Here is a 15033-nt window from a genome sequence, read left to right as displayed (position 1 = left end):
AGCTGCTGTCTTTCAAATGTCACTCTAATTGCTTCCTTTTTTTAAAGGAAAAAAATGGCTTTGGGCAATATAAGAAACCAAGGGTCTAATCCTGAAAACCTTTGTTCATACAAATTGACCCACTGAAGTATATGGGATTTCCGAGGTGACTAAACAACTCACCTAATGGTTTTCAGGTTGAGGCCCTCAGAGCTCCATTGGACTCTCGTTATGTGGCTATATATCCTATTATAGTAAATGGCAGTTGCATCTGGGGGCCAATTTTGGTATGGTCCATCTTCTGTAATCACTCATGCTGATGTAAACATGGAGCACCTCTAGGGCTTGTCTACACTACCAGTTACCTTGATGTAACTTACGTTGTTCAGGGGTGTGAAAAAACCACTCCCCAAGCGATGTAAGTTACATCGACTTAAAGCGCTGTCTACAATGTGCTATGTCAGCTGGAGAGCATCTCCCACCGACATGGCTTCCGCCTCTCATTGAGGTTGAGTAATTACATCGACATGAGAGTGCGCTCCCACCAACATAGTGCGTCTTCCCCAAATGTGCTACACTGGCACAGCTACAACCGATGCAGCTGCACTGATGTAGCACAGTAGTGAAGACAAGCCCCTACTGAATGCAAGAACATTTGTCTAAGTATTGGGCAGAAATTCTCTAGAACAAATAAAGTTTTTCTTTTTGTGGCAAATAATTTAAAAGGAATTCTATACAGGCAGAAGGTGTATTTGTAAAGATTTCCGGCTGAGATTTTGACAGTGATTTTGGTGGTCTGGGACAGAATCTGAAACTGAGGCCACCTCTCCTTTCAAAAACTTACTACTGAGGCAACTACTGAGGGGGTGGATTGGAGATTGAGCCCACCTCCCATTTACCCTGCTGTGGCTGGGCCCAGCTCCCCACTCTGGTTTGAGTGAGTGGCGCTGTGACCTTGGGTGTCAGGTCACAATGCCACTCAATTTGGGAGCTCTCTAAAACAATGGGCCCAGGGCAAACTACTTCTTTTGTCCCCCATTCTGGTTATGTATGAACTTGCAGTGTTAATCTTTTAGTTTAAAGTCAGGTTTGTAAGGGAAACACTGAGAGACATTTAAATTACAGTGCAGTATTGTGACTGGCAATGTTAACATTAATAGAATGCCCCTTGTCTAGATCTCATATAAATGTGTTCAGCATGAATATGTAAAATGAGAGGAATTGCTCCCATAAGAAAAAAGTGGGATGCTTACATTTTTGACACATCTATACATTTAATTTTGTTGGTACTTTTCCCTTGTGTAGCTTCTGAATAAAATTCTCATAATACTAATCAGAGGACATTCATGTATTCAAATAAGCCTTTTTTCTCCCCAATTACCACATTAGATTTTATTTCAGCTACATTTCTGTATGATCACAGAATTTACACAAGAACTACACCTTTTATATCAAGCATAGATTTGCATATTAAACTTTATGTTTAACTGTGACAGAATCATTGTGATTGATCAGTTTATGAAATGATTTGGGAATTTTTCCTAGACTGGATATTTCTTCTGGCTTCCTCTGAAGATAAATTCTGCCCTGCATATGTGACACTAATTCCCTCTCTGTTGCCTGTCTCTTCTGGGATGCATTGCGGGAACCCAGTATCCACCCCAGTGGATGCAATTACAGAAAAAGGACCTGTTGAGGAGGAGTTTTCTATCCTGGCAAGCTCTCTTTTGAAAAGCTGTTAGTAAAGATTACTGGTGTCCATAAGCAAGGGTTTCTCTTTCTGGTTTGTGGTATGGGGAACCAAGTAGACTGTGATTAATGTGTTGTTGTTTTTTTAATGTGAATCTGGGAATATGTCTTGGCATTCATAATTTAAAAAAAAAAACTTTTGAACATATGATATAGTACCAATTAAAGCAACATGGCCCAAAATGTCAAATGTAGGTAACCTAAAATGAGGCACCCAAATCCATTAAAACATAAGAATAGCCATACGCAGTAAGACCAAAGGTGCATCTAGCCCAGTTTCCTGTCTTCCAACAGTGGCCAGTGCCAAATTCTTCAAAGGGAAAGATCAGAACAAGGCCATCATCAACTGATCCATCCCCTGTTGCCCAGTCCCAGCATCTGTCAGTCAGTAGCTTAGAAACACACAGAACACGGGGTTGCACCCCTGACCATCTTGGCTAATAGCCATTGATGGACCTATCCTCCATCAACTTAATTAATTATTTTTTGAACCCTGTTATAGTTTTGGCCTTCACAATGTCCCCTGGCAATGAGTTCCACAGGTTGACTGTGCATTGTGTGAAGAAATACTTCCCTTTTTTTTGTTTTAAAATCATTGGGTGACTTCAGTTCTTGTGTTATGTGATGGGGTAAACAACACTTCCTTATTCAATTTCTCCACACTATTTATGATTTTATAGACCTCTATCATAATCCCTTTAATCATCCCCTTTCCAAATTGGTCAATCCCAATCTGATATATGCAGATTTAGGCAACAACATTTTTAAAGAAAGTTAATTTATCTTCAGAGCTGCAAAGTCAATGGGATTTTGCAGATATTCAACACCTGTGGAGATCAGGGCATTTTAGATACTTTGCCATACTTAACGTGCTTAACTTTAGGCACTTGCATATGAAAGTTTGGACACTTGTATTTTATAAAACTGAAATTTCTCCCTGTTGTCCTTCCTAATAACTATCACAGCAACAATCTTACCTGATTAATGCCTTACTAGTGACATTAAATATTAGGGAAGCTTCAGGTTTGATACTTCAGAAAGAAGCATTATTATGTTAAATAAAAACAGTTTTTAAAAAATGTGGTAATATGAAAAATATAAAGAACTTTTTAGCTAATATATTTAAATGTAGGGTGACCATACATCCAGTTTTGGTCAGGACAGTCCCCTTTTTAAGCCCTATCCCGAGCGTCCCAATTTTTTTGGCGAAACTAGGCATTTCCTCTGTTTGCTCTTACTAACTGATGATCAGATGGCAAGAGCAAATGGGACAAATGCCCATTTTTGCTAAAATAATGGGGCATGCCCCCCTAGTGGGGTGCGGAGGAATGTTCTGGGGGGTGTGTGTGGAAGTGAGTGGCAACACTAGTCCTGCATGGTGGGGCTCAGGCGAGCAGTGATACCAGCCAGCTCCGTGCATGGGAGGAGGGAGGCCCTGAGGCCAGCCCCGCACATGGGAGGAGGCTCCAGCGAGCAGCTCGGGCCAGCTCTGCATAGATTGGGGGCTCAGGCGAGTGGCTTGGGTCAGCTCTACGTGGAGGGAACTCGGGCAAGCCCTGTGCAGTGTCCCATTTTCCCTTTGATCACCCTATTTAAAAGTCAACTTAAAAATAATTTGTACATTCACTGCTCCTTTATGATGTATAAATGTGGCTCCAAGCTTCAAGGTGGTTTTATCCTTCAGTTTGATGACGGACATTGGTAAGATCCGAGGAGAAACTGGATAAGAATAGGGTAAAATTTGAACTGTGACTTGCCTAGCTTCAGACTGAAGAAGGGTCTTACATATTGTATTAGTTTAAGTTGCCCAATGAGCATAAAACTAATTTAACATGGGAGTTTACAAACTGTGCTTGGTTGTGGCCAAACGGTGTTCTAATACAGTTTAAGCTTTTTTTAAAACTCAGTTGTTACACCAGGATAGAGAGGTCCTTAGAGTGTGTAAAATTCAACATGACCTTCCCCATCAAAATGAGAAAAGTTAGGACTTGATAGTTATAACATTTTTAATGAAAAATAAAAATAAAATAAAATGAAGCCACCTTTACACATAATAAATGAGCAATAAGACATAAGCAAAATATTGTTGCTTCAAAGTTTACCCCAAATAACACAGTTCTTTACAAAGGTGAAGGTACTAAAATGAGTTTTTTAAAATATCCTACTGACAGTAGAAAATGTAGGCTTAAGACAGTGACAGATTACAGGCTAGTAAATTCATCTACATTGTACAATACATCAGATCTGCCTACTAATTATTCTGTTGAGTTTCAAAATGACATCAACAAATGCAAATGCAGAAAAAACTGAGGGACATTTCAAAATATCATGAAAAAGGAGAAAATCCATACAATGTGCCTTATCTGAACATTGCCTGTGACATCAGGAGTGAAAATAGAGACCAACTTTAAAAAGCAAAACTAGTCCAACTCTAAATACTATGACAATTCCTGTAATTACCAATTTCCATGACAAACCAGATATGGAGAGTATATTCCTCACAAGCAAAAATATCCATACATTGATAAAGATTTAGTATTTTCTGAATGAAAATTAAAAGATCACATATCAACATTTATCCTTGAATACCACTTATCTGGAAATATTGACTTGGCTCTAAGATAAACCCTTTGTTATATTTATATACAATAAAAGTTTGTTTCTGACAAGTGACTTTCCCCCTTGAATCAATTATATAAAGTATCAGGGATGGGGAAATCAAACATTCTCAACAGTACCTCAAGTTTGCTCACACAATTTGAGTTTGCAACAAGGAATTAACTTTCCCTGTGTTTTTCATTCACACGCAACTTTGCTAAATATGATTATAGTCTTTAACTATAGCATTAGCAGTGAAGCTGCTGATGTGACTAATATCTGGATTTAAATTACTTAAGCAGCCAACCGTTGTGGCAGTCTCACAAGCCACACAGCAGGCCAGCCTAGCCCATGGGTAAGTTAGCACTGCAGCAGACTAAAAAGAAGAAATCCTTGGAGGGGATTTGCAGAGCTGCCCATGTAAATTAATATCCTGACTCTGTACTCTGCAGCTCTTTAATCTGGCTCCTTCTTGTTCTTTTGTCTGTTGGATCCACAAAGATGATGGCAGCGACTGGAGTAAACCTCTCCCTTCTATCAACTCCTGGTGGAGAGACAGATTATTCACAGCTGATCCAAGAGCTTGGGCAGAAATCCTGGCCCTACTGAAGTCAATGGGAGTTTTTCACATTGGCTCATTTTGCCCCAGCTCTGGAGCATACATTGAGAACCCAAGAAACCATTGGACTGTGGACCCTTTGAAATCCTTCCCTCACAGACAGAATATCAACTAGCCTGAGAAGAACCTTCCATGTTCTAGTAAATCAAGTAAAGCACTGAACATGCTCATAGAGTCCAAAATCATCCCCATTAGAGTAATTGCAACATATGGTCATTGTGCTGAAGAGAAACTTTGACTCTTTCCTTGCAAAGGGGACAGTCATAGATGACCAGTAGAAAAAGGCTACTTTCACTCCAAGTAAATAGCTGGCTCCATTTATACAGTCACACAAGCTTGCAGAGCTAGTGCTTGTCAGCAAACTTGGGAACACTTTTTTAGCTGAACAGGCATTCTTAAACCATGATCAGAGACTCAACAGTTGTCTTTTTTGTAATGGTCATGTATGATCAAAGGCCCATGTAAACTGTGGCAAAGAAGACCTGTGGCAAACCCCTGGTTTCTGTGGCACTCTGGTGTGGCAGACTACAAAGTCTGTACCCCCTTCATTTACATTAAAAACTGAAATTTCTTTGGGAGATAAATATGGAGATGAATAGTACAATTGGTGTTATTAATTATATTCTGTCCTCAGATTTTTCACTGTCAGTCTGCAGCAGATTTTCATATTGAAATTCTATACTGCATCATGGAAGTTCTTGAAGGTAGAAAGCAATTGGAGCTTCTGACATTGGAGGAAGATTATTATTTTGGGATATTCACATTAGCTGAATGTTTCAACTGCAATCACCTTCAGTGAAACAGTTAACAATATGGACATTTAAACTCTTACCATTATACTGTACAATTAATACCTCATTGAGAGCTATTTCTTGAGGCCATAAGTAAATACAGCCAGAAACCACTGGATCAGTTTATGTTCAGCTCACTTTTTTCAAATGTTCTTTTCTTTGCTAATGTGCAGGCTAGAGCCTTTTTTTTTTTATTGAAAGATTAGATTCTGAAACACATTACTGGGACAATTTTGACAGCCACAGTATATATAGGGACCTATATATGATGAGTACCTGAACTACTATCTCCTCTAAGTTTTAAGTCCTTGACTAAGTTTATAAAGAAAAAGTAAAGAAATTGATGCTTTAATACCTTGTAAATTTTCAGGAAAGAAACCTCTATGTATGATAAAAATCAAGTGAAACATAAAAGAAAGAAGGGTATACAGCAACATGAGCATCTACAAAGTGTAACCAGTACTGTTAATTAGAACTGTTAAAAAGTCTTGCAACACAACCATATGAAATTGTCAATTTTGTTTTCAGTCATGGACGAAAACTTGACAAGTTTCACATGAAATAATTTTGGCACCAAAAGCGTTTTCTCAAAACTCAAATTGAAAATGTTGTGGTCTTTGGATAAATGTGATTTTTTTCAAGATTGATGTTTTTAGATTTGTTTTGATTTGGAAATAAATCACCATGATAGTTATATATAGGACAAGGTGACATGTTAAAATCACATATTAGGGCTTTAAGGTTCAAATGACCCAGTATGAGCCATATGCAACACCTGAAAGTTAACAAAACTCATAATTTTCATTTTGATGTTCATCTTCACTTTAAAAGATTCAAATGAACCAGAAATGATAAAACAAAGATCCAGGATTTAAAAAAAATGTGAACAGAAATCATCCATTTTAGATGAAACACAGAAGAACTGAAACTGGCAACCTTTCACAAAGCTGAATGTGCTAATTCCTGGCACCACACTGGGGAGACAAGATAATTGGGAGTTACTGTGTAATATGTCATATGCGATACCTCAAAATTATGAAAGATGAATATTTATATTGGAATGAGGAATAATGGGTGCTATTTTGTACTTCCAGCTTTTAATGTTCTAAATAATTTAAAAATACCCAAGTTATATGAAACTAATAGCACTGGTGTGGTTAACAGAATTACTGGCTTTTTTCATGTCACAAAAGCATAAGCACTACACTTAATAAACAACTCTCCATTCAGCAAGACATAAACTGAACAACACAAAATTAGGGCTTGATTCTGCAGCCCTCATTCACATGAATGGACACATTGACTTCAACTGGACTATATCTGTGAGGGAGGGTTGTTAGATTAAGCCCATACAACTTTAAAATACAAAGCAAAGATCTAGCAATGACTACTATAAGTCATTGTAGGGTAACCATCAGCATAATGTCTAGACAGCAATTGCACTATAGCTTATCTCATCTCTCTCTTTATTTAAACCTCCCAACTGCAAAAATATTATATAACAAGTAAACATTGAAGCTACAGCATTAAAAAAGCATTAAACTTTTCATATCTCATCCTGATTGTGCTCAAAGGCCCATCAGTATTATACATTTGGAAACATTCAAAAACACATTTTAAAGAAAGAAACAGATTCAGAAAATATTGTTCTAAGATCTATCAGCGAAAATCCTATGTGCTTCATATCTACAGGTGCTAGCTGCCAACATTGCTCCCTCACAAGCAAATTAAAGGAGTCCTAGTTAAGGAAAAAAAGCAAAACTGAAGATGTTAGGGCAGAAGAGGAAGTCTTGTCTCTAATTAGAAAGTGAAAGTCTCAAAGAAAAAGATAATGTGCTTTCCATAAAGGTACACATTTGAAACCAAATGGATATGCATAAACAAGCTTAACCTGGAAGCTATTATATCATCTTGCTTTAAATAGTATCTGTCTTTCTTCGTGAGACCCACAGGTTATCACAAATGTGCACCGGAGGGTACATGCATCTAGACATAAATAGGAAGAAGTAATGATGGGCTTTAAAGTTGAGTGGGAGCACTTAAAATATAGTATAACAAATTGTTTAAACTATGCATTGGATGCAATATGCTGTCAGGTACTCTAAGGCTCAAAGCATTGTAGTCTTTTTCTCAAAGACATTATACTGCTTCTCTTATTCTACAATCTCACAAAACACAGAGACAGAGAGATTAATGGAAAGCAGGAAATGAGCTGCCCTTTCACAGATAAACTTACAGGGTGTTGATGATTTTATTTTTAAAATATACATATATTTTAAATGCCCAATAGGACTTTATTACCTAAGACACAAAAATAGCTCAGAGGACATCATTCCAAGATACATCAAGTGGTTAGTGGGACATTTCTGCCCTTCACATTACATGATGCTTAGTGTTCCTCACTGTGACAGGTTTACAACAGCAACTTGTGGAAGGTAAAAGGGAAAGTTCTTGCTGCTCTGAAGCATAAACCAGTTTAATGCTTTCTGAATGTTCTGTGCCTCTAGATTAATATCTGCAGTTTATCAGAGGAGGAGGTATTGCATAGTGAAGATCAACTCTGTGAGTTTGTCTGCACTTACACATCCCACTAACTCAGGGGTGGGCAAACTATGGCCCTTGGCGCCACGGGGCTAAGGCAGGCTCCCTGCCTGCCCTGGCCCTGTGCCACTTCCGGAAGTGGCTGGCACCACATCCCTGTGTGCCTCTAGGGGAACAGGGGGCAGAGGGCTCTGCGCGCTGCCCTCACCTGCAGGCACTGCCCTCTGCAGCTCCCATGGAGAACCACGGCCAATGAGAGCTTTGGGGGAGGTACCCGCAGGTGAGACCAGCGCATGGAGCCCTCTGTCATCCCCCTCCCAAAGCCAGGGGCTACAGGGACGTGGTGCCAGCTGCTTCCAGGAGCAGCTCAGGGCCAGGGCAGGCAGGGAGCCTGCCTTAGCCCTGCTGCACGCCGCTGCCACCCGGAGCCCGCACCCCAAACCCCTCCTGCACCATGCACCCCTACCTCCTGCCTGAGCCCCCTGCTGCACCCCTCCTGCACCCCAACCCCTTGCCCTGAGCCCCTTCCTGCACACCACACTCCCTCCCGCACCCCAACCCCCTGTCCCAGCCCTACATTCATGGCCCTGCATGCAATTTCCCCACCCAGATGTGGCCAAAAATTTGCCCACCCCTGCACTAACTGATAAAAAGTGAAGCAGGAAAAGGTAACTTTAAAGAGGGAACAAAGAGCAGAACTACCATCAAGGATGCTACTAGAATAAGAACCAGATACATCACAGTGGGTACCCACAATGGATAAGGTAATGGCTTTCTAAGTCGAAGTTCATGTCCCATCTGGGGTGAAAAACAACTTTCTTCCTGTATATTGCAAGGAAACCTTAGTCCTATTTAACAGGTGGAGGTATAGCTCAGGGTTTGTGCATTGGCTTTCTAAACCCAGAGATGTGAGTTTAATGCCTTGAAGGAGCCATTTAGGGATCTGGGGATGGGTCCTGCTTTGAGCAGGGAGCTGGACTAGATGACCTCCTGAGGGAGGTCTCTTCCAACCCCAATATTCTATGATAATCAGTCCAACTCTTTCCAGCTATCATAGGAATGGGTATGTCTTTCACAATAATACTCTCTAGTGCCTTGAAACATGAACACAAGTCCAAGATATATCACCATACTCTTTTCAAAATCAGAAGTGTGCAAATACCTAACATACTTAAGGTGTTCAAAATACCTCACATAGCCGTTACATGCTGCAATTTTAAGTTCAATATCAGCAGACATTTATGAAGTATTACCAGTTGTTCTTGTAATAGCGTCATAACATTAGTCAAGCAAACACTGTATTATTTTTTCCACAGAACTTCTGATGTTATTTCCAAGGTTGAGATAACTCACCAGAAACCAACCAACCAACCTACCGCATGGCTCATGACAGATAGGTAATGGAGCAAATAGCAAAACCCCACCTAATTGCAACTCTAACCATATACTAACATCTGACCGTTACAATTACAATAATACCAATAATACATAGTATTTATATAGCACATTATTTCTGCAGAGTGATTCACAAACATTAACTAACTAATCTTTATAATAACCCTGTGAGGTAGATGAATATTATCTCAATTATACAGAGAGAGAAATTGATACACAGAGGTTGTGGAACCTGCCCGAAGTAAACAAGTCAGTGCAAGAAACAGGACAAGAACTCAGGAGTTTCTGACTCAATCCCTTGATATAAATTTGTCAGGGAAGAAACAGTTCCTGATCTTGCTACTCTTTTCTCTACATCCACATCACAAATTAACAACAGATATTCAAGGGTTGCAGATACCTGTTAAGGAACAGTTTGTGTATTTCGGTCCCATAATATTAAATGGGCTGGTTTATTTCGACACATCTTTTTTCGTCACTCTTTCTTGCATAAAAAAACCCCAGCTGCTTTATACAGTCACATTACATTTAATGGCATTTGGAACTCAGAAGGCATTAACATTCCTTTCTGTAAGCATCTGTGTTACTTTGTACACTAATTAAGTTGGAGTGATAATGAGAACATACTGACACCATTTAAGCAACTGGGGAATGAGACAATCTACAAGTAGCAGAAAAACATCTGCAACATGCTTTGGTGCAGGGGATTGGTCAAAACTATTTTAAAAAAATGTACAGATTGTTCTTGAATGGCTTGAAGCTTATCTATGGAATTAATTTCAAGATTTAAGGGCTACCATATGAAAAGTCATCTTCCCTGCTGAAATGCAAACCAAGTTTAATATATCTGGGGTGTTGGGAATGAAAATTCAAAATAAAATAGCATGATTCAGCTGACTCACCTTAGGCACCCAGTGGCATTGCGCAGCACCTGTGATGAATGGAGCTGTATTTTGTGATCATCCTGGAGGGGCGAGTTGTCCCATCCCGAGTGAGGGATGATCACTGCATTAGTCAACACTGCAAGGGCATCCTGGATGATTGGCATTTTCAGTGCATCACACGAGGATAGATTCCAGAGAACTCCTACAAAAAGCAAATGATTAACAATTAGTACTTCTGGTGATAACAGAGAGCAATTCTTGTTTTGAAATTACTTTTCATGAAACTGTTATTCTTAATCAAACTGCATACCAAAGAAAGTCTGCATAGTGTCTGAAGGATCAGTGATGACTAAATACTGCCCCACTAAGAAGTTACCTTTTAATTTTCCTTTTAAAATAAACCAAGTCTCCACAGCAATCCTGAAGTTTATCAGGGTTAAGGCTGACAACTGGTCAGCGTGTTTGTGATTTAGCTACTATTTTTTATTAAAAAATAATAAAAATAAATAACAGAGAACAAGTCTGTGCTACAGATTGGACTGCCATCCACTGGCAACTACATAGATGGAACTAATTCCTCTTAGGATCTCCAGTGTAACTTGAATGGAGTGGGCTGGTAGAACCTTAACGACTAACAGATATATTTAGGCATAAGCTTCCGTGGGTAAAACCCCACTTCTTCAGATGCATGGAGTGAAAATTACAGATACAGGCATAAATATATATTGGCACATGAAGAGAAGGGAGTTACCTTACAAGTGGTGAACCAGTGTAGACAAGGCCAATTTAGTCAGGGTGGATGTGGTCCACTCCCAATAACTGATGAGGAGGTCTCAATACCAAGAGAGGGAAAATTGCTTTTGTAGTGAGCCAGCCACTCCCAGTCCCTATTCAAGCCCAAACTGATGGTGTTACTGGGAGTTACCACTGGACTACTCATTGTTTTTGTGGATACAGACTAACACAACTACCCCTCTGATACTTGAATGGAGTGGCCAGGCTATGCTCTAGCTACAAATCTATCAGCGGTTCTCCTTTGACAACTGAAGTGTAACAGCCTTGCAAAATTCTGTTCACCCAGAACAAATCATTTTTACGGGCTAGTCAATTATCTTTTTTCCTCCATTGTCGTTATGGCACAGGACATAGAAGTAGATTTTGTGCCTCAGCTGGTAAATGTTCATGACAATTTTGCAAGGATGGAATATAATTAGTTTTATTAATATATGTATGGCCTACATATTCATATGTGTAGAGAGATATCTAGAATTGTGTTAGTTACTTAACAAAATATAAAAGCATTACAAATCTTATCCACAGGTAACAAGGCTAGAGGTCAAAACACTCACGAGATAATTTGTTTGAAAGAGTTACCTTGTGCTAAGATTCAAAACTTACAAAAAGCAAAAGAAAAATTACAATAAAATGAAAATTTCTTGGAATAGCCATAAAGATTACATCAAAAGAAAGACTACTACTCTCACATTTTGCTATTTAAGGATAGACTATCGAAAGCAAACCATATATTTTGAGTTACTTACATATAAAAATAAAGAAAGTAGACAAAACAGTTATAAATAAAATAGAAAAAAAACCATCAGTTTATAGAGAAATGGTTCATGCTAAATCTTTTTGCAGTATTCTGAGATGTGAAAGCGACTTACAGTAAATATGAATCAGTAAGTACAAGATTTAATTTTTTAGTTTTATTTATATGCTTAATTTTCCTGTACATATTTCATACATAAAATTACATATTTTTGTACATACTGATTAATGTCAGTCATTTGGATAACTATTTCAATAACAAATGACCTGATTGAAATATTCCATATATAGTAAGCAGGTAACTAAATCATTGTCAGCGTTACAGCCGGAAAAATGAAAAAGCTGAAACATAAATACTATTTTCTGTCATCTAAAAATAACTTCTTTCTTCAAACATCCCTTTGAATTATTTTTTTTCAAACAGCAAATGAAATACTATATTTCTTTAAGAGAATATGCATCTGCACAGCTACTGAACTCCATTTTTCCATGGCCTCTGCTTATGAAGATTTTATCAGAACGTTTTCATTATACACAAAGTTTCTAATTCTCCACTGCCCGGCACCTTGCATAGGAGAGGTGGGCAAACTTTTTGGCCTGAGGGTCACATCTGGGTATGAAAATTGTATGGTGGACCCTCAATGCTCACAAAATTGGGGGTTGGGGTGTGGGAGGGGGTGAGGGCTCCAGCTGGGGGTGCAGACTCTGGAATGAGGCTGGGGGTGCAGGAGGGTGCAGGAGGTGCTCTGCAGTGGGACTGAGGGGTTTGAGGGCAGGAAGGGGATCAGGGCTGGGGCAGGGAGTTGGGGCATGGGAGAGGGTCAAGGCAGCACTTACTTTAAGCAGCTCCCAGAAGCTGTGGCATGTCCATCATCCAGCTCCTATGCGGAGGCGCTGCCAGGCAGCTCTGCGTGCTACCCCGTCTGCAGGTGCCACCCCTGCATCTCCCATTGTCTGCAGTTCCTGGCCAATGGGAGCTGGGGGAGGCAGCATGCAGAGCCCCATCGCTGCCCCTAGCATAGGAGTCGGAGCGGGGACATACTGCTGCTTCCAGGAGCTGCGTGGAGCGAGGCAAGCCCTGAGTCTGCTCCCCGGCTGCAGCGCCAGAGCAGGTCAAGCCCCGGACCCTGCTCCCCAGCGGGAGCTCAAGGGCTGGATTAAAACGTCTGGAGGGTTGGATGTGGCCCCCGGGCCATAGTTTGCCCACCCCTACGGTATAGTCATAGACTCATAGACTTTAAGGTCAGAAGGGACCATTATGATCATCCAGTCTGACCTCCTCCACAATGCAGGCCACAGAATCTCACCCACCCACTCCTGTAACAAACCCCTAACCTATGTCTGAGTTATTGAAGTCCTCAAATCATGGTTTGAAGACTTCAAGGTGCAGAGAATCCTCCAGCAAGTGACCCATGCCCCATGCTGCAGAGGAAGGCGAAAACCCCCCAGGGCCTCTGCCAATCTTCCCTGAAGGAAAATTCCTTCCCACATCTCTGCAAAGTGAGTGTAAAATAATACCAAAGCATCACAGTCACCTTTAATACTTACTTGCCACTCTACACAGGTGTAAGTAATAGGAATAGCTCAGTGGTTTAAGCTTTGGCCTACTAAACCTAGGGTTGTGAGTTCAATCTTTGAGAAGACCATTTAGAGATCTGAGGTAAAAAAAAAATAGGTGGGGATGGGTCCTGCCTTGAGTAGGGGGTTAGACTAGATGACCTCCTGAGGTACCTTCTAACTCTGATATTCTATGATTCACAGTGCATGGCATTGGAAAATAAGACCCATAATTGGCTCAATGGGAGTATATCCACTGATTCTTTCTGAAGAGGCACATAGGAAGCAGAAACCTGGGTCTCAATCCTGCGGAGCACTTAACCATATGCACAAGAATGGCGGTACTGGGTCAGACCAATGGTGTTGATCTAGCCCACTATCCTATATTCTGACTGTGGTCAATGTCAGGTGCGTCAGAGGGAATGAACAGAACAGGCAATCATCAAGTGATCCATTCCGAGCTTCTGGCAAACAGAGGCCAGGGACACTTCAGAGCATGGTTTTGCTTGCATCCCTGCCCATCCTGACTGATAGCCATTGAGGGACCTATCCTCCAAGAACTTATCTACTTCTTTTTTGAACCCTGTTATAATCTTGGCCTTCACAACATCCCCATTGATTTTTCCCCCCTTACTCCATGTTAATATTTCCTTATTCTCTTATCTTCCAGCACATTCTTGCTGGTTAAAAGTAAGGTCAGATAAATATCACCACACCATGCTATATGCAGTGTAGTCGTAGCCATGTCCATCCTAGCATATTAGAGAGACAGGATGGGTGAGGTAATATCTTTTATTGGACCAATTTCTGTTGCTGAAGAAGAGCTCTGTGTAGCTCAAAAGCTTGTCTCTCTCACCCGCCGAAGTTGGTCCAATAAAAGCTATTACCTCACCCACAACAATATGCTGACATTTACTAATGACTGAGACAGTCATTAGTGATATTCTTTAAGCTCCTTTGCCTTATTTATAAATTCACTAGACATTTCACATAAGAACTTTCTCTCCATAAGGAGGTGCTACTGTTTGTAAACTGCTGGAATCTCCACCGAGCTTCACACTCACCAGAGAGTCAAAAAGTCACCCATGCTGGGGTCTGGTTTTAACTCCACAATAACATTAATACCTAGGGTACCACCAGATCAGATCTGACTGTCCTAAATCCTTCATTCAGGGAGGTACTCTCACCTCTTTTACATTCAGGATGGAATCTAATAAGCCACACTGCCCCAGTGAGTCAGCAGTAATGAACGTGCTGCTCCTTGCAGAGTTCCAGCACCTGTTAACAGAAGGAGCAATAGGAGAATCCTGACATATTGTGACAATGCTTGAAATCTAAATTTAAGGCTTTAAAAGGTACAGATCATGTCACT

At 40.3% G+C, this 15033-nt stretch overlaps 1 protein-coding gene across 4 annotated transcripts in view; it reads right to left on the bottom strand.

The window, feature by feature from the left end:
- CTNND2 (catenin delta 2) overlaps window positions 1–15033 on the bottom strand; it is a 1196137-nt gene that overhangs the window by 205633 nt on the left and 975471 nt on the right. For all 4 annotated transcript variants that reach the window (XM_045005428.1, XM_045005429.1, XM_045005430.1 and 1 more), the window contains one exon: window positions 10575–10758. In XM_045005428.1, coding sequence (XP_044861363.1) covers window positions 10575–10758 — 184 coding nt within the window. The remainder of the gene's footprint in view (window positions 1–10574; window positions 10759–15033) is intronic.

This window comes from Mauremys mutica, chromosome 2 (genome assembly GCF_020497125.1).
Source record: "Mauremys mutica isolate MM-2020 ecotype Southern chromosome 2, ASM2049712v1, whole genome shotgun sequence".
NCBI classification, from domain to species: domain Eukaryota; kingdom Metazoa; phylum Chordata; order Testudines; family Geoemydidae; genus Mauremys; species Mauremys mutica.
Note: the sequence above shows the minus strand (reverse complement) of the source record. Positions and strands in the feature narration are given on the sequence as shown.